This window comes from Chelonia mydas, chromosome 3, assembly GCF_015237465.2.
Source record: "Chelonia mydas isolate rCheMyd1 chromosome 3, rCheMyd1.pri.v2, whole genome shotgun sequence".
NCBI lineage: Eukaryota > Metazoa > Chordata > Testudines > Cheloniidae > Chelonia > Chelonia mydas.
In genome coordinates this window covers 150,502,337-150,521,613 of record NC_057851.1, presented here as the reverse complement: position 1 = coordinate 150,521,613, position 19,277 = coordinate 150,502,337, and the positions used below count along the sequence as shown (strand labels likewise).

Genomic DNA, 19,277 nt, shown 5'->3' with positions numbered 1-19,277 from the left:
CCCAACATTTGCAAGTGTCCTTCTCCACATTCTTCCCTTCACCAATGCTCCATGATCATATTGTTCTTTTTGCAGTTGTCTTGGTCTAATTTTGGTTCCTTAAGGTTAAATGTTGATGAGTTAAGTGAAACTGAAAAACTTTCCCCTTCACACCTACCCAGTATTTCATATTTAGTTCAAACAGTTTCTCAGAAAAATTAAGTTGAAAATCCTAAGAGAACTTGGTGTCATGTGGGTTTCTGATACTTCCAAATTCTGGTAGGTGAATCTAGAAAACATTCAAAGGGCAAGGTCTTTCATTTTCAGCATTGGCCAAGTCCATTGTGATTATCTGTTTGTGATTATTCCTAAATTTTAAAGCCAGAATGTACTCTTATGATCATCTAGTCCGGGGTGGACAAACTGCGGGCTGCTTCTGGCCTGTTTAAACGTTTTTGTCTGGCCCTCGAGCTCCCACCGGGGAGCAGGGTAGGGGGCTTGCTCCACCCGTCCGGCAGTCCCCAGCATCTGACTCACAATTCCCTTGATGAGCCCCATCTTCCGGCATGCAGAGCTACACTGCGCAGGTGTGACTTCACTGTGTTGTTTCTGGGATTGGAACCCTGCCCCTATGCGGCAACCCCCATCCCCCCCATGCGGCAGCATGCCCAGTCCCCTCCCGGTATCCTATGGCTCCACACTAGAGAACCTCAAAACCACCCAGGGCCACACCCGTCCCACCTAGGGTGCCTCCACCCGTGGCAGTACTGGTACGGCTGCCTTGGTGTCACTGCTGGTAGGGCCCCTAAGAGTTCCCAGTATCCTCCCTGTACAGCCCCCCTTCCCCCCCCCCCCCCCGTGTCACACCCATGAGTCCCTCCTCCCCCCACCTCGGTAACATCCCTTATAGAGCCTCCCGTGCTACACCCTATAGAGTCCTCCTCCCCCACCGGGCATTCATGGCCCACCGTACAATTTTCATACCCATGTAAGCAGAGTCAGGATGAGCTCCACCCTCACATCTGGTGGTGAGGTGTGGCAAGTTGTGGAAAAGAACTTCAGGGGCTGATCTCATTTGCATAGGCACACCCACCCTGCCTAGAATAAGGCCATAGCTGCCCAAATGGTCACTTTGGCTGCTGTGGGATCCCCAGTGTCTCTGTTATTGGGGCAGGAAGAATAAATTGTTATTACCCTGATTATGGGAATCAAGGACAGGGAACTGTACTTGGCCTTTTATGATGGAGGGACTCGCCATCAACTAAGTAGCACTCGCTAGGCAAGGGACATGGGTTCCAAAACTCTGTGAATTGAGAGAGGCTGCGAACAGGTATTAATACCTGGTGGCATGGGCCCCCTGGTGAGGGCTTTACATGCTAATTGCACTTCCTCCTCTCTCCACTGTGGAATATCAGAGCTAATTTTGATTCCATTAGGAGTCTAGTTATAGGCTGCTGAGCTGAATTCACTTTGGGCTAATGGTGCAGCAGCACTGGGGCTCCCCTACTACAAGCTGAAATCACAAAAGAGCTGAAATCACTGAGTGTTGTGTTAAGTAGTAGGGGAGCTTGAAGCTATATGGTAGAGCCGTTTGCAGCACAGTGAGTGGAGCTGCTGGCGGAGCAGTTTGTGGGACAGTAAGCGGAGCGGCTGGCAGAGCAGAGCAGTTTGCGGGACAGCGAGCGGAGCAGAGCGGCTGGTGGAGCGGAGCCCCATGGAGAGGTGGAGCCATCAGTGTTGGACCACGTAAGGTGCCCTTTAACACCCCCCAACCCCCAATCTCCACCCAGGTTGGGAGGTAAAAACTCTGCAGATAAACGTTTGAACTCTGGGGCTGCCCTGACCAAGGACAGAGACTTTTGGGTTGTTGGACTTTTGGGACTTTGGGTGATTTTGGGTTGCTGGACTCAAGAACCAAACGGAAAGGACATGCCCCAATTTGCTTGGGGTGGGTTTTGCTCGTGGGTTGTGTTATGAATCCTGTTGATGCTGTTTCCCCAACATAATGCCACATTGTTTCTCTCTGTTATTAAAAGGCTTTTTGCTACACTCAGACTATGTGCTTGAGAGAGGGGAAGTATTGCCTCTTGGAGGTGCCCAGCAGGGGTGGTATATATTTGTCCCAGGTCACTGGGTGGACGCTCAAGCTGGTTCTGCATTGTGTTATTGGAATGGAACCCCTAGATACTGAACCCGGCCCTTGTTGCTGCCAACTCTGACAGGCAGAAGGGTTACATCCAGATGCAGCCTTCAGGCCAAAAAGTCTCACCCACCCCTGATCTAGTCTGACCTCCCTACATACCATTGGCCATAGAACCTCACCTAGTAATTTCTGCATCAAGCCTATAATTTCTGTTTGCGCTAGAGCAGTTGTTCCCAAACTTGTGCAGGAAAAGCCCCTGGTGGGCCAGGCCGGTTTGTTTACCTACCGCATCTGCAGGTTTGGCCGATCGCAGCTCCAGGCCAATGGGAGCTGCTGGACGTACTGGCCACCGCTTCTAGCAGCTTCCATTGGCCAGGAGCAGCGAACCACGGCCACTGGGAGCCGCAATTGGCCAAACCTGCAGACGCGGCAGGTAAACAAACCGGCCCGGCCCGCCAGGGGCTTTCCCCGCATAAGCGGCTGAACAAGTTTGGGAACCACTGCGCTAGAGTGTATCTTTTGGAAAGAGATCCACTCTTGATTTAAAGATCACAAATAATGGATAATCCACCACATCCTTGTGTAAATTGTTCCAATGGTTAATTACCCTCACTGTTAAAAAGTTCCTTTTTTTCTACTCTTAATATGTCAAACAGCAGCTTCCAACACTGGATCTCATTGTGCCTTTTTCTGCTAGTAGACATCACTTTAACCTATCAGAAATCTCTTCCCCATGTAGATACTTGTAGACTATGATCAACTCCTCTCTGAAATTTCTTGGATAAACTGAAGAGATTATTATAGAGACACTAGATATCTATTTATGCTGTATAGGGTGACCAACAGGACGTGGACCCTGGTAAATTAAGGAAACAAACCTGGAAAGAAAGCTGTGTGGAGCCTACTTATTTGTCTGTAGAAGTAGTTGTTTTCTTTAATGAACAACTCCTGGTTAAGAAGAACTATGATTCCATATATCATGGCATGAAAAAAACCAGCGGGGTGAGGATTTTTCAAACGTCCAGAAAAGTTTGGATGTTTAATTTGAGAAGAGGGTTTGGGTCATGTCTTGTCTAAAGATAAGCACATCCTGTAAAATTCAGATATAGATTTAGAAGCCCTACAATCTCAGGTATGTTTCGATCCAATGGTCTTGTTCTGCTCATTGCAAAGATTCATTTCAGAATCACTGCTTTGAACACCCCCAGAGTTTGGCAGGGGACTTACATCAGGCACATCCTACTATATCTGAAAGTGGACACCCAACCCCAGCGTTGCCAACCCTCCCAAGCGCAACACAATTTTGGTCGGGGCCGGAGGCTGGCTCGCAACAATGGGAAAAGCTTCATGAATTTCATCCCTGCTGAGGAAAATCACTCTGGCTGCTCTCCCTGCATCCTGGGGAAGAGCAACCAATTGGAGCATCTGCAGAAAGCAGTGAGAGCTCTCCGGGGGGGTTTGGGTAGGAGAGGGTGGATATGGAGTTGCCAGCTAGAGCTGAGTGAATAATTGTTTTTTCAGTTTGGTAGCCAAACTGAAAAATTCCCTAAACATTTGGTTCATTTCAAACCCAAATTGATTTTCTGTTTGTGTGTTTCTCTCTGAAACAAACGAAAAACAACTTTTGTTTGGGTTGAATTAAATGTTTAGAATATCAATTTGAGTTGACACACTCAGCCCCCATGGACAATGGGTCAATCTGCCAGTGCTGCCCAGAGGATTCAGGGGGCCTGGGGCAAAGCAATTTCGGGGAGCCCTTCCATTTAAAAAAAAAGTTAGTTTTGCCGCCCCAAGTGGCGAAGAAAAAAAAAAAAGAAAAATCCAAGTCATGCCGCCGAAGAAAGAAGATTGCTGCAGAAGACTGAAGCGAAGCAATTGAGCTGCTGCCGAAGTGCTGACGATGAGGAAGAGAGGGACTGAAAGACCCGCTGCCAAAATTGCCCCCCACCTTGTATGGGGGGCCTCAAGCAAATTGCCCCACTTGGCCCCCCCTCTGGGCAGCCCTGCAATCTGCTATTTGCTCCTCTCCCTCCCTGTAACACTAGGCCTGGGAAAGGGAGTGATGAATCCCCTGGAATTGCCCTCATCAGGCCTGGGAAGGGGGAGAAGGGGACCCTGCAGTGGCTGACCCCTAGGGATGGAAGAGGGTAGTGAAGTGTGCCTGCAGTAAAGGACAGAATCACCTCACTGTACACATCTTGGGAACTTGGTAATTGTAATCGAGAGAGAGGCATGCATGTGCACATGCTCTGGAGGTAGATAGGGCAGTTCAAAAAACAAGGAGAGGCCAAAAAAGGAATTTTTTTAAAACATAAATTTTAGGGCCAACCTCATGATTATTTAAGGGGGTCTGACTCATAATTTTTTAATTCTTGGGGTTGACAATACTGCAGCCTTTACTTGTACAGCCAGATCCTGACACAAAACAGGAGGCTATGCGGATGAGTATATGGTATTGATTTTTACTCCTCTCCTGCTGCATGTCTCATTCTCCAAGGGAATAACTCACAATAACGGCTCCTTATTAGATGAGGAGGATAGTGACATTGCTGCACAGTCTGACTTGTTGCAATGCTCAGTCTGTTCCAGCAATGAGTCAGTTCAGAAACTGTATGTTGGTTTGCCATCAGCCTCCTTAATTTTAAAGCTCTTAGCCTGCTGAGGATAATGACATAACCACTCTCAAAGGAAAAGTGATAACTAGAGGTACAGTGTTAGACTTCCTTTCTTATTCTCCCATTAAGGTGCACACAGGGACGGTGAAGCCTTTAAAACAGGTTCTCAAAGTGGGGGTTGGGACTCATCAGGGGGTCGCAAGGTCATTACATGGGGGGGAGGTGTCTCGAGCTGTCAGCCTCCACCCCAAACCCTGCTTTGCCTCCAGCATTTATAATAGTGTTAAATATATTTAAAAGTGTTTTTAATTTTAAGGGGGGTCGCACTCAGAGGCTTGCTATGTGAAAAAGGGGTAACCAGGACAAAAGTTTGAGAACCTCTGCTTTAGAAAATGTATTTGCTGCCTCTTTGTTTGTATTGACAGAACATACACATACTATTTAGCTTTCTCTGTTGCGTCTTCTTCCCAATGCAAGATGAAGCAACCTCTCCTCTCATCTGTTCTCTGAAAGACGGACCTGAGAGTAACTTGGTGTTTACCTTTGTCCATAACAAAGCAGAAAATGCATGATAGCTGATCTGCTGTGCAAGAATGAACTCTTTAAATTCTTTTTTATCAGTCACTAGGAAGGTTTAATTTCAGTGTTGAATTTTAAGTTTTTAATTAACTGACTACTTTTTTCAGTTCACTGCTTCTCAGCTGGGAGCAAACTCGCTACTGAATTATTTAGGAATTGGGCCACAATAGCATCTGGTTCTAGTTCCTATTACTGAAGGCAATAGCTGGCAATTTAAATTTTCCCCTTTTCTTTCTCTCTGCTTTAGAAATCTTAGTCTCAAAGTCCGTTTTTCAGATTGTAAGCTCTTTGGGGCAAGGGTGGTCTTTCTTTTATGTATGTACAGCACCTCAGTCTCTGACTCTAGGTACTACTGCAATACAAACCATAAATGCATAAATAGTAAGGATAGAAAAACAGGCTTTTATATTGAGTTCATATTCAGTTCATGCACTATTCTTTAACTGCATGGCAACACGGGAAAGCTGTGAATGAAGCTGTGTGTTTGTCTGAGTTCTGATGCTTCTCACTTATGTATACAAGCTTTAGGCTCCCTTTTGGGGGATAGGTGGGGGCCTTAATATAGATTGGAGTGTATTTTCTCCCCCCCACCTCACTTTTTCAAGCTGATGTTCCTGGAGCTCTGCCAAAGTTTGCAAGGGTCATGGCAAATAGGTTGTCAAATGCATGAAGGGATTTATATGAGTAGCTGCCTTGTACACAAAAGGAATGTTACCTGGGGAAATTTCCCTGCAAGGTCAATCGGAGAAGAGAGCCCTCCTTGATTTTATATCTTTATTTTGCTTTAAATAATTCCTGAATCTTTATCTTTATCTTTATATTTAGATAATTAGAAATGACTCACTGAGAGTCAGCGTGAGATATAGTCAAAGCAAGAGCCTAACAGTTGGGGCTATAGGATTTCATTTCCACTTTTAGTCTCAGGCTCATTTGAATCATACAACACCTTACTGAACCTCTCAGTGCCTCATGATACCTATTTGTAAAATGGGTATAATACTACACCTGGTATGAATTTGCGATGGTTGTGATGGCATTCATTAATTGCTCTGACATTATGTGAAACATGCTAAATGCCTACAAAGCACTGTATTATGGGTGACATCAGGCCTCATTGACTTCATTAGGTTCAGGATTTCACCCTGTTACTCAAGAATAGGAATAGCTCTGCTCAGTGGTTTGTAATAATTCATAGCAAGCTTTCATCATGTGTTTTAGGCCCTAATGCAGCAAAACATGTAGGCACATGCATATCTTTTAGTATTGTGATGGGGCAAGGCCAGATGGCTATAGAAAAGTAGTGGGAGATAGATATATTAGCTCCAGGCTAAACAAATCCCTGGTACCAGGTTAAGTGAAATGGCAGCTGCTCCAGGTCAATTAAGACACCTGGGACCAATTAAGAACTTTCCAGAAGGCAGGGAGAATGCTAGGTTGATTGGGACACCTGAAGCCAATCAGGGGCTGGCTGAAACTAGTTAAAGGCTTCCCAGTTAGTCAGGTGGGCACGTGTGTCAGGAGCTGTGGAAGGAAGTTGCGCTACTGGAGAGGCTGAGTAGTACACACCATATCAGGCACAAGGAAAGAGGCCCTGAGGTAAGGGTGAAGTGGAGCTTGAGGAAGTGAGGGCTGCTATTGGGGAAATAGCCCAGGGAATTGTACCTGTCATGTTTCTAAAAGGTCAGCTACCATAGCTGATACTGTTAGGGTCCCTGGGCTGGAGCCCGGAGTAGAGGGTGGGCCTGGGCTCCCCCCCCCCCCCCTTTGCCCCCTGATTAATCACTGAGACTGGGAGACAACAGAGACTGTGCAAGGAAGGATAACTTCTCCTCACCTCCCTTGCTAGCTTATGATGAAAATGGCTCAGTAGACTGTGACCCTTGTCTCTAGAGAAAGAAGGGTTACGTGGAGGGTCACAGTGAACTTCTGAGGCTAGCGAAATCCGCCAGGAAATGCGGGACCCACGGAGGCAAGGACAGAGCTTTGTCACAGTATGTGGAGTCACACTGATGTTGGTGGGGATATTCACATACTTATAGTTAAGCACATTTCAGTGTTTGCTTTAGTGACTGAAATATCCCACAGCTAACCTTAGACAATCAAGAACTACAGAGATCCATACCGATGCCTTTTCTCAATGGTGCAACCCAGATGATTTTTTTGTCTCCACCTCTTCCATGTCTGTTGCCTGCTCCCATGTCCCTGCTTTTCAAAGCTGTTGTTTTATAGAGCTCCATTCATTGGCTTGACATTTTTTTTTTCTGTACAGCCCTCAATAAACATTGACTGTTAATAGTTTTTAAGGCTTTAATTTAATCTGGTGGAGTTTTCGCACTAATATGCGAAAGGTAATAAAATCCTTTAGCAGTAAGGTGGAGTTTATGTTCAGAATAAAAATCTATCAATTTTGCAAAGGGTTATAAAACTGCTGCTTTATAATGGTGATCAGATTAAGTTAGTCTCTTTGTTTTGAGCTTTGCTTTTCCAGACGATAAGTTAAACTAACAAAACTCTGGCCTCTGGTAATTAGAGAGGAAATGTCTCTGAATTGCTACTTGGGACACTTTAATGTAACTTGAGTCTAAGGAGACTCACTGGGTGTATATATAATTTGGCTTTGGTGTATTGGTTTAGTTATTTTCTTCAAGTAACGCAATCTGCCCACTTCATTATAAATTCTCATGCTTGCCATTATTTTTTACTTTTGCCCTTGAGCTCACTGGCCTGTTTAGTGGCTATCACTGTACGATAATAGACTCATAGATTTTAAGGCCACAAGGGACCATCATGATCATCTAGTCTGACCTCTTGCACATTGCTGGCCATAGAAACTCGCCCACCCACTCCTGTAGCAGATCCATAACCCCTGGCTGCGTTAGTGAATTCCTCAAATCTTGATTTAACGACCTCAAGTAGCAGAGAATCCACCACTTACTCTAGTTTAAACCTGCAAGTGACCCATGCCTCATGCTGAAGAGGAAGGCAAAAACCCAGGGTCTCTGCCAGTCTGACCCAGGGGAAAATTCCTTCCCGACCCCAAATATGGTGATCATTTGAACCATAAGCATTTTGGCAAGACCCAACAACTAGACACCTGGGAAAGAATTCTCTTTAGTAACTCAGAGCCTTCCCCATTTAGTGTCCTATCACTGGTGGTTGGGGTTGTTTACAACTAGCAGTCACAGATTGGCTACATGCCATTGTAGGCAGTCTCATCATACCTTCCTCCCCGTAAACTTATCAAGCTCAGTCTTTAAGTCAGCTAGGTTTTTTTGCCCCCACTGCTCCCCTTGGAAGGCTGTTCCAGTTCTTCACTTCTCTGATGGTTAAAAACCTTCACCTAATTTGAGCCTAAACTTGTTGATGGCGTTTATATCCATTTGTTCTTGTGTCCACGTTGGTGCTGAACTTAAATAACTTCTTTCCCTTGCTGATATTTATCCCTCTGATGCATTTATAGAGAGCAATCCTATCTCTCCTCTGCCTTCTTTAGCTTAAGTAAACAAGTCAAGCTCCTTGAGTCTCCCTTCATAAGGTATGTTCTCCATTCCTCTGATCATCTGAGTAGCTCTTCTCCGCACCTGTTCCAGTTTGAATTCATCTTTCTTAAACATAGGACTCCAGAATTGTACATAATATTCCAGATGAGGTCTCGCCATTCCCTTGCATAATGGTACTAATGCTTCCCTACCTCTACTTGAAATACCTTGCGTGATGCATCCTAGGACTGCATTAACCTTTTTCACAGCCGCATCACATTGACAGCTCATAGTCATCCTGTGATCCACCAATACACCCAACTCTTTCTTCTCTAGGGTGACCAGATGTCCTGATTTTATAGGGACAGTCCCAATATTTGGGGCTTTCTTATATAGTTGCCTATTACCCCAACCCCCGTCCCAATTTTTCACGCTTGCTATCTGGTCACCCTATTCTCCTCCCCTGTCTCTTCCAACTAAGTCCCCACCTTATATCAAAAAATCTTGGTTTTAGTCCCCTAAGTACATAACTAAAAATGTAAATTTAGTATAACCCCCTTCATCCTGAAGAGCTTTAAAACATCATGGAGTATTGACTTCAGTGAAGCCATATCTGTTTACACCAGCTGAGGATCTGGCCCCACAGATACCATAGGGGATGCGAGTTCTCCTTACAGTGTAACGCTTCTCATTATAACCCCCTTGTTTTCCACTGTAACTTTTTCTGTTTGGGCTGAAATCTTCCATGCTTGGTGTCTGCTTCAGAGAGGTCCCTCAGAGAAGGTATGGATATATTTCCCTTGTTTATGGACATGAGATCATTCACCAGAGCAACCAGTATGCCTCTACTGTATCCTGGTTTGAAGACTGACTGGGAGGAATCCAGGATACAAGCAACTGAGAGGACGGATTGATGACTGGTTTTTGTTAGTTTTTTCAATTAGCTTGCTTTAAAAAAGGTTGAAGACTAAGTGGCAGCTGGCAAAGTGCGTAGTGATGGTTACTTTAGTCCACCCACAGTGCTTTTTTTCCAATGGATGGTAATTCTCCTCATCAAAAGTGGTGTTGACAATTAGAAGGGATACTAAACGTTCCCTACACTCTTCTACCAGCCAGAAAGAGCAGGGGTCAGAGTTGCAGGAGATGATTCTGATGTCAATGCTTCCATCTACATGTGCACACGTTGGACAGAAGATGTCTTCCAACCTTGCAGATGTCTTCTGTCCAACCTGTGCACATTTGATACAGAAATCACCGAGGGGGAGCTCTGCAATGCTTTTTGGAAAAATTTACTTTTCCAACTAAGATTTCACTTTCAATGGAGTGGGATTAATGTCTCTAGCACAAATAAAGTTGTCTGTCATTGATGTTGCCTCTTTTAGTGGCAAAGATGAAGTACTGCGAAATACCTGAAGGTTAGCATGGGGTCTAGGTAAATTTCGGTTGTACAATGAGCAATATGCCTTCAAAATAGTGAGCAAAAAAGAACTCCAAACAGTAATTTGCCTGAGAGTCTGCTCTGCTCTCCTGAGCTTGTGCACTCTTCAGACTTCATGGATAAAAATGAATTTCGTGCTCACTGTTAGATTCCCAATGCCCAGCCCTGGAGTGTTCGTTCTCTCTCTCTCGCATATTTACAGATTCAAAAAAAATCTCACGGTGCATACTTATCTACCAATGTGCCTCAATCCTGTTCTGAAGGGACCAGTTTTGAGAAATGAATTCACACTCCTTGCACAATCACTCATTGGTATCTCTAAAGGAAAAGTGGAATTTCTGTCCAGTAGATTAGGTCTGTTCCAACAGTTCAGTTCACACAGGCCATCAAACAACTGCCAGGTGGTAACGATTTGGTCTGTATCTTCTAGTGCATTCTTGTCTAATCGGTGTAAGTCTTTTCATTTGTATGCTCCTGGGGATAAGTACTGTGGTTTATACAACGTTTGTGTCCTGTATTGCACTGAACACTCCGACAGTGATGATTCTTAACAAATAAATATTACTTTCAGTCCCAAATAATCCTGGCTGAATTTGAACCAGTGAAGACAACAATATGCCATTACTAATCCCTTGAGCTGTCATTTCCTTCTCACAGTATGAATTTTAAAATGCTGAAAACAAACCTCCAACCATTAGGCAGTAATTCTTAGTGCAAGATTTATTCATCTATTGAATGTTGCAATCATTAGGGTGCTATAAATACACTTTAATGTCAGTTGCAATAATTCTCTTGTGCTTATTCTTAAATATCTTTTTCTTGCAAGGTGTGGAGTGACAGACAATTAATACAGACACTGTAAAAGGAAATAACCAACAAAGATGGAGAAACCCATCATGGGTTGACTGCAAATATTAGAAAGGTGGAGAAATAGTGCAAATACAAATCAGAAGCCTGAGCAAATTGATATTTAGGACTTTCCCATAATGTGTCTCGAGGGGAGGGACATGCTGGAGACAGGGAGAAGTTGAGGAGCTGGTATTACAATGCAGACCCCTCACTACTTAAAACAAAAGAAAGAAACCCGGCTGAGTAATGTTACTAGCATATAATCATTCTAACTCAAAAATTGCACTGTTTCAGCAGTGGGTGTGTGATTGTAGGATATAGGCTGTGAAGCACTTTGGAATTTGTCTGGATGAAAGGCACAATTACATTATAAAGTATTGTAGTGAAAGTGTGTGAGAGATATGTCTACTACCGCCCTCTGCTGGATAGAATAAGAATGGCTCAACCAAGTGTCAAAATCCTTAAACTGCAACAGCTAGAGGAGATTTTCTGTTAGCTCGAGTGGTAGTGGCTCATTCTTTTGGTGCAGGAGACTTTCTGTCCCCACCGCCCCCAGGTAGTTCTGAGTGATCCTAGTGACTGAGCAGCATAGTGAGAGTCATGCAGAGCTAAGTGGCCCTGGATTTGAGACACTGTATTTGCTATATTTCTTTAGGGGATTACATCTATTCAATCCCAGCACTCAGCTGGCATGATAACTAGTGTCAACTCTAGTTTAAGTGGTGACTAGTTATGCATGCTTCTGCAATGTTTCACTAGTGAGTATACCGTATCCTAAGATGAAGCATTAGTGTTTTAATCATCTTCACCAGTTGCAAACTCTTCACATCACCCCCTGAGTATTAAATATGGGTTACTGCAATATACCAGTGCTTTATTAATTTTTTAAAATCCTACAAGTGGTAGAACATGATACTGACAACTTGTTCTATGAGGGGGCCTTTCATCTCAGTTTATATTCCCTAGGTGCCCAACTGTCAGTAGAAGTTTGTTTGAAGCTGCAGTGCTCTTTCTTAGTAATTCCCCCTGCAAGATCCCCGAGAGCCTCATTAGAGCTGTAAGCTGATAAAGGAAAATAGCAGTCCAAGAAAATTACTGATGAAATCTTACAACCCTAAAGACCTACATGATGATCTGAGATACAGCTTGCCACATGGACTTCCTCTTACTGGAAAACTGATAAACAGATTAGAACCCAGTTTTGCCTGGGAACCCACCAGGTGGAAAACAGTATATTTCCCTCTCATTCCCAATTAATAGGAAAACATCACTGCTATATAATGGCTCCTCAGAAAAGTTACAATCCGTAACCTAAGAAGGATTTTAGACACATTCCTACTGATTTACTGAATTTACCTGGAATCGTACTGGTCTGAACTTTTGGACCTATCCTTCATGTGTGTTAATGTGGCTTTGAAAAGGATCTGCATAATGTTAATAAATAATAAAATTGTGCAGTCTAAGGGCTGGTATATGCTACAAAGTTAGGTTGGCTTGACTGCATTGCTTAGGGCTTTGAAAAATTTCACTCCCTGTATGATGTAATTAAGTTGACCTAAGCCCCAGTGTAGACTCTGCTAGCTCTATGGAAGAATTCCTCAGTTGGCCTAGCTACTGCCTCTCAGAGCTGGATTTACTAAAGTGATGGAAGAACCTCTTTCATTGTAGTAGTAAGTGTCTACGCTACAGTTGTGTTTCTAGTTTAGACATAACCTTAGTAAGGGGTAGACTTAATTGGTTAGATGTATTATGGAGAGATGGGGTCTTCCTCTGAGACATTGGGTATAAGTCACTGCAGGAAGTGGGAGCTGATGGACCAAATGCTTTGTTCTGAAATGGAGAAATCTTTTATGTACAGTCTGTTATCAGGGATCTTTAAAATCTACAGTGGGATACACGTTTTGCTTCCAGAATCTGCTGTGTGTTCACAGCAAATCCATCACTTCTCACCTTCTGGAAATTCCAAAAGCATCACAGCCAAACAGAATTCTGAGAGTGTTTATGGAGTAGAATAGCAGTAACAGCAGCACTAAAGTAAGTGCAGCAGACACTGTTGTTTCCCTTGAGGGAATTGTGCTTTCAGAAACCAAGATATGTTTACATCCTCTAAAAATGGTACATTACAGCTCCTGTGCTCTGATTGTTGGGTAGCCTCCACAAAAGCACATTAAGAGGCTTTCCCTAGTGCGTTTATGTACTGGTCAGAAGAGCACTGCTTTGGGGAGGATGGGGAGGTCTTCCAGCATGACTCTCAAGCCCTCACTTTGGAACAGTGCAGCGTGGGATCATTCAGTGCAGTCGCCGCATAGTGCTGTGTATGGACTGCTCCATCGGTACGGCTCTGTAACCTTCATGTCAACAGAACTGCACACTTCAGTTCATAGGTAGAATTGAGCATAGGTGAAACAATAAGCAAGTGCTTTGGGGGAGAAACTCCTGTTGTTAACAGCCCAAATGAAGGAGAGTAGTGACTGCTTAACATCTACCTCAGAGCAACCAGTAAGTATCTTTTCCTATTTGAGAGTCTCATTGACATTATAAGTCTAGCCTTGAGCCTGGGCACAAGAGTGATGCTTGCTTGGAAGAACTTTTCCCATACCTACTGCAAGTAGGCAGTGAGGGAACCAAAATTGCCTTCTAATTTGTGATAGCTTTAAAATCCTACTCCCCATCCCAAGGCAATAAGATTAGCAAATGGCTCCCTGAATCTGGCAAGTTATCAGCAATTATTGCAGGGTTTAGTGTCTTTCTGCCATGAGTAGAAATCTCTGCTCTCTTTCATGTCACTGTGATCCCAGTGTTCTTGTGGGGGTGGAAAAATAAAGCTATGAGATTTAATGCTGTAATTCTTGTTGTTCTCAACTATAGAGAGAGATGGGGAAGCACAAGGGTGATATATACAGTTACCATCTCTTTACTGATCAGCCAAATAAACAAACTCCCTTAAGCTTTAGGAAATGTATTTGGTCTAGGTAGTGAGAAGACTTGCACCTCCTTAGACAACACTATCTGACACTAAAGGAATAACAGTAATTCACGGATTCACACTCTCTCTACTTGCTGCCCATGGAATCTCCTGTCATGAGGAAACTATTTCTGACATTTTACTGCCCAATGCTGCTTTCAAGACAGATATTTGCTAGCTAAAATTGATGTCAAGTATATGCTAGCTAATCTGCCTCTGGAGACAGTGTTGTCTAGTTGTCAGAGCAATGAACTGGGAGTCAGGACAGCTGGGTTCTATTCCCAACTCTTCCGTTGATGTACTGTGTCACCTTAGGCAAGTTGTTCAGTTGAAAATTTTCAGAAGTGCTCACTGATATTAGGTGCCTAACTTGAGATAGTTAGGATCTGATTTTCAGAGGTACTTACCTGTATTATGGGTGGTTAGCATTTGGAAAATCATGCCCTTGTCACACTCTGGGCATCTGAGAAAGTAAAGCACCTAACATTAGTGAGCACTTTCGATAGGACTTCAGCCTCTTTGTGCCTCAGTTTCTTCCATCTGTTAAATGGGAATACAGAACTTGCAGAGTTATTGTGAACATTAATGCCTACTTTAGAAAGCTTTTTGATGTCTGTGATGTAAAGCCTTATGGGAATGCAAAGCAGAGGCAATGCAGGGGGAACATGTGAGGTCATGTGCCCACCCCCATATTTGCTGCTTGGCTTGTACTGAGTATGCTCACATGGACTGAGCATGCTCAGTTACATCTGCTGAAGCCGCTGCCCTTGCTCTGCCCCACCACTGCCAGGAGATACGAGTCTTCTCTAGTGCAAAGTAGAATTTCCATGTTATCTCACAGGATAATGAGTGCATATGGTAAATCAGAAAATATTCTATGTCAAAGACTGGCCCCCTTTTCTATTTGACCAGTGCTTGTTCTATGGAATATTTGGTAACTTGGTATCTGCCAAAAGAGGGTAATTTTGCTTACTCAAGGTGAGCTTTAATCTGCAGAGAGTTCATTTAGCTCTGTCCCCCTGGGTAAGTCTGAGATTTTATTGAAATAGGATTAAATGAAGGTAGTTGATGTACCAGATAATAATCAAACCTTTCATGTGGATTAAGTGCATATAAAGTTAATATGTCAGAATAAATGGCTGAAGCAATAAAAATACCAAGCATTTATCCTGACATGAATAGCTTTGAATATACTGTATGGTTTATAAGAGAGCACAGCTGATGAATTTGTGCTTTCTATTTATACAGGAAACATAATCACTGTAAGCTTTGTTTAGGGTGTGAATACAAATGGGGCCACTGACAGAGCTCTAATATAACCCAGCCTGTCAAGTTGGGACCCTATTCTAGAAAGATCAGAGCCACGAACTTTGGATCTAAATCACATGCATGATAAATTTGAAGGGGGGAAGTCCACAAGTGAGTCTCTCTATTAGGAAAACTCTCAAATGTTTGCAAGATCCTAATCTAGTCCAATTACCTGCAAATGTAGTGTTTTCCCTGCAAAATTTTCTATGGTGTCGTCCACTCTACATACATTTTAAATGTCAAGCAATGGGTCAATCATTGCTTCAATTCAGTACTGATTCTCAGAGGAAGCAGAGTAGCAGCCGTGTTAGTCTGTATCCACAAAAAGAAAAGGAGTACTTGTGGCACCTTAGAGACTAACAAATTTATTTGAGCATAAGCTTTCGTGAGCTACAGCTCACTTCATCGGATGCATGCCATCGGATGAAGTGAGCTGTAGCTCACGAAAGCTTATGCTCAAATAAATTTGTTAGTCTCTAAGGTGCCACAAGTACTCCTTTTCTTTTTCCTTTTCTTTTTTCAGAAGAAGCCGTTTGTAAGACGCTGTGGACTATCGTGGGGTATGAAAGGCACTGTTTTTTTAAACTCTTGTTCCCTCTTTTTCCCCTAGGTTCATTCCTGTTCCTCAATACATCAGAAAGCATGAGCCCCATCATCTTGAGCCCCTGGCTGAGGAGCAACAGTGAGCAATGCACTATGCAGGTGTCTGTGTACAGGCATCTCCAACAAAGCGGGAACTATATTGCTCGGCTTCTCCCTGCTGACGAAAGTAGCAGTGAAATCTTGTTGGCCCCAAGTCAAGAGAAACATGGGTAGGTCCCCTTTCTAAACCAGAATATTGCTTTTGCTGGTTTTGATACTACATTATCAAAAGAACGCTGTATTGCAGTACAAGGTCTGTGCACTTAATTGGTACTTATGTCACACCATGCTCCAATATAAAAACTGTTAATGTGCTTGGATCTCCTCCTATTTCAAAGAGGACTAAATCGCCTTCAGCCTGATGCACAGGAACAGTTGGTCTGCAGCAAGCTACTGTAGGGTAGATTCACACCCCAGCTTATGACGAACTAAATGTTCCTACAGACAAGCCCTACATTTTGTTTAGTAGAACCATTATACAGTTTGTGTCAATAAATGCTTATTTATGGTAACATTCAGTTGTTATGCAATTTTTCGTTGTCATGACCACAGCCTGAAATTTATCTATTTGTTGTCATGAATTATGCATAATTTTACCATGACACAATGGTATCCATGCTGATTAGCCCCTGTAGATGGCTCAACCACCACTAGAGCGGGACAGAGTACCACGCTCAGTGGTTGCGGGTCACACAAAGGCCTAGTGCAGGTTCCCTGTATGGGGTGAATTTCACCCATTGTACCCTAGTCCCAGGTAATAGTAGGCCTATGCAGAGCCACAAGGAGACTTGTGCAGAGGGCCTTCCATAGACTGTTTTCACTTTTGGTCCCTTGATTGTGTGCACGTGCATATTTTTTATACACCCGTTAATTGTCTCTTTAAAAAAAAAAAAGTGAGCTCTTGTGACACCAGGGATTTCAGTGCCATTTGTCAAGGAGAGCTTTAGATCTTTCTGGGTTACAATTGGCTGAAATATTTCCTCCTGGTGTAATTAAGATTAATTGTCAGTGACGTCTCAATTTGTCAGACTTTGTATGCATTTTCTTAGGCTGCGGCTAGCACCAAAACAGCAGGACCGTAGCTGAACAAATGTATTCTGAATGGTTAAATGCGCTGGTGATTGCTTAATTTAGAATGTAATCGGAATATATATGAAGCTAACATTCCCTGTGTTCTAGTTATTGATTTTCACCTCTGTGCCCCAGAACGTGCATTAAGAAACATAATTTGTACCAAGCATCTTAAACTATCTTTGTTTAATGTAATAGATTAGAGAGAGTGATTATTATATCCAGTCCTGCTGGCTTATGCCAGTAACAAGACATGGTGGTTGCCTGATTACTGGGTAAAACAAACTCAATGTTTTTCCGTAAGAAAAGGAGAATTTGCAATAAAAAATCTAACCGGAGACAACCTGACTCTCAGGAGTGGGCTGAATGGTTGTATTTCTACTATTATACATGGTCTTTAAAACTGAGGAGGAGAGCTAGTGTGCAGATCTAGATCATGCTTAGTTCCAGCAATATTATCCAACTTCTAAATTACTCCTGATGTCTGGGGAAAGGTAACTAGGGGAACTGCAGCAGCTGTCTTCTTCCCCGGCTCTTTGAAGATGCTTTTATTCTGTGTCATGGCTAATAAACGTGCTTTGTGCAGAAGTACAGCCTGTGTTGGCAATGCCACTACTGCTTCACATTTGTAAGGTATACTGTTGTGTTAAGGTGCTTTGCTGTACTGCACATAGGCTCTTTAACTTTCAATTTTCACCATTTAAATTAAGAAAATGTTGAGAAGAATTAAATTTGGGGGTGGTAGGAAAAGCATGTCTAAACTAGTGAAACAAACCATATGTGTGTGTGTGTCACTGGCATCTACTGGAGACTATCAGAACTGCTCAACTATATACCCTAGGCCCTATATTGCTAACAGCTAATGGAGCATCATTTTGCTGAAGTGGTGGGGAACTGTCCTTTTAGAGCAGGAGGATCTGAATAGTATCTTGGCTGTTGCTGAGAAGTTCCAAATTGCCAAGTTATGCATCCTAGATGGCTACCAATTTGTTAAACTGTATTAGAACATATACCTGTCTGTGAAGCAACAGTGCTGGCACTACAGCAATTCTTCACTCAAACCTCTGTTCGTGAGCTGAAGACAGCCCAGCGCGGCCCTACAGATAGCTTTCCCAAGATGTGTGTATCTGATTGTCCACTCGCTTTTCCCGAATGTCAGGCAGAGCAAATTCTCACTCTTCCTAATACAGCTATCGAATAATCTACCTTTCATGTTTGTGAAGTACCTATTGCCTTGGTATCAAATGGGGCAAGGAGCACTGAGTAATTAGGACAGGCTCTATTAAGATTTTCTGTTCTGTGTAGGTTCTTATACCATGCTCATCACTAAGGTTAAGATTTTGTCGCAGGGATTTTTATTAAAATTCACAGGCTGGACACAGACAATAAACCATAAGTCATGGAAGCCGGAGCCCTGCAGTGCAAGGCTGAAACCAAAGCCCATGGGTGGGGTGGGAAGAGAAGTTGGCTGTCTGAGCTCTGGGGGGCTGAAGCTGGGTCACAGACGTCTGTTAAAGTCATGGAATCCGTGACCAAATCATATCCTTACTCATCACCATTGTATGTGAGCACTGATTTCCCCTCTGCTTTCCTCAAGGGTAGAAAGGAGATGAGCTGCCAGGATCTCAGCTCTATAAGTGACTGTGAATCCTCCCAGCACCAGTGGGAAAAGCTCACTTAATTTCAGTAGTCAACCTCCAGTTTTTTTCACCCACAGATAACCACCAAATGATGGTAATTAGGTGTGTGTCTACCTGTCTGCACCCCCAGATTACCTGAAAATCGGGTCCCATAATAGGTAGAGAAAACATGTTTTAATGCACTTGAAGGGCAGCCTGATGATAGATTAATTTCAAGTCAGATTTTCTCATCTCTCAAGCAGCTCATAATGTCAGCTAGTTTCTTTTTCCCCCCTGTAGCCTGAATTACACACGTTAATATCTGATAAAGTCTTCACAGTTCATGTAAATTTACAGGAAGGAGAAGAAAGTACTGTCAGATACTACTCTTTGATTAGGGGGCGAGCCAACCAACCAAAGCTGCTTGTTGGCAGGTTGTGGAGTAGGCATTAAACAGTAGAAGTGTTAAACCGTGAAACCTTTTTAACACTATATGGGAGGACCTGCCCTCTTCACTGCATCCAATGTGCAGTTTGCAAACAAGATCCCAGCCTTGCAGTCCTCATGCACAATGCTCCCATTGAATTTGA

General features: G+C 43.3%; 1 protein-coding gene across 1 annotated transcript in view; it reads left to right on the top strand.

Annotated features, from left to right (window-relative positions):
• The window catches only part of ALK (ALK receptor tyrosine kinase), a 514,101-nt gene that overhangs the window by 206,197 nt on the left and 288,627 nt on the right, over window positions 1-19,277 (top strand). The window contains exon 4 of the mRNA XM_027833891.3: window positions 15,966-16,167. Coding sequence (XP_027689692.3) covers window positions 15,966-16,167 — 202 coding nt within the window. The remainder of the gene's footprint in view (window positions 1-15,965; window positions 16,168-19,277) is intronic.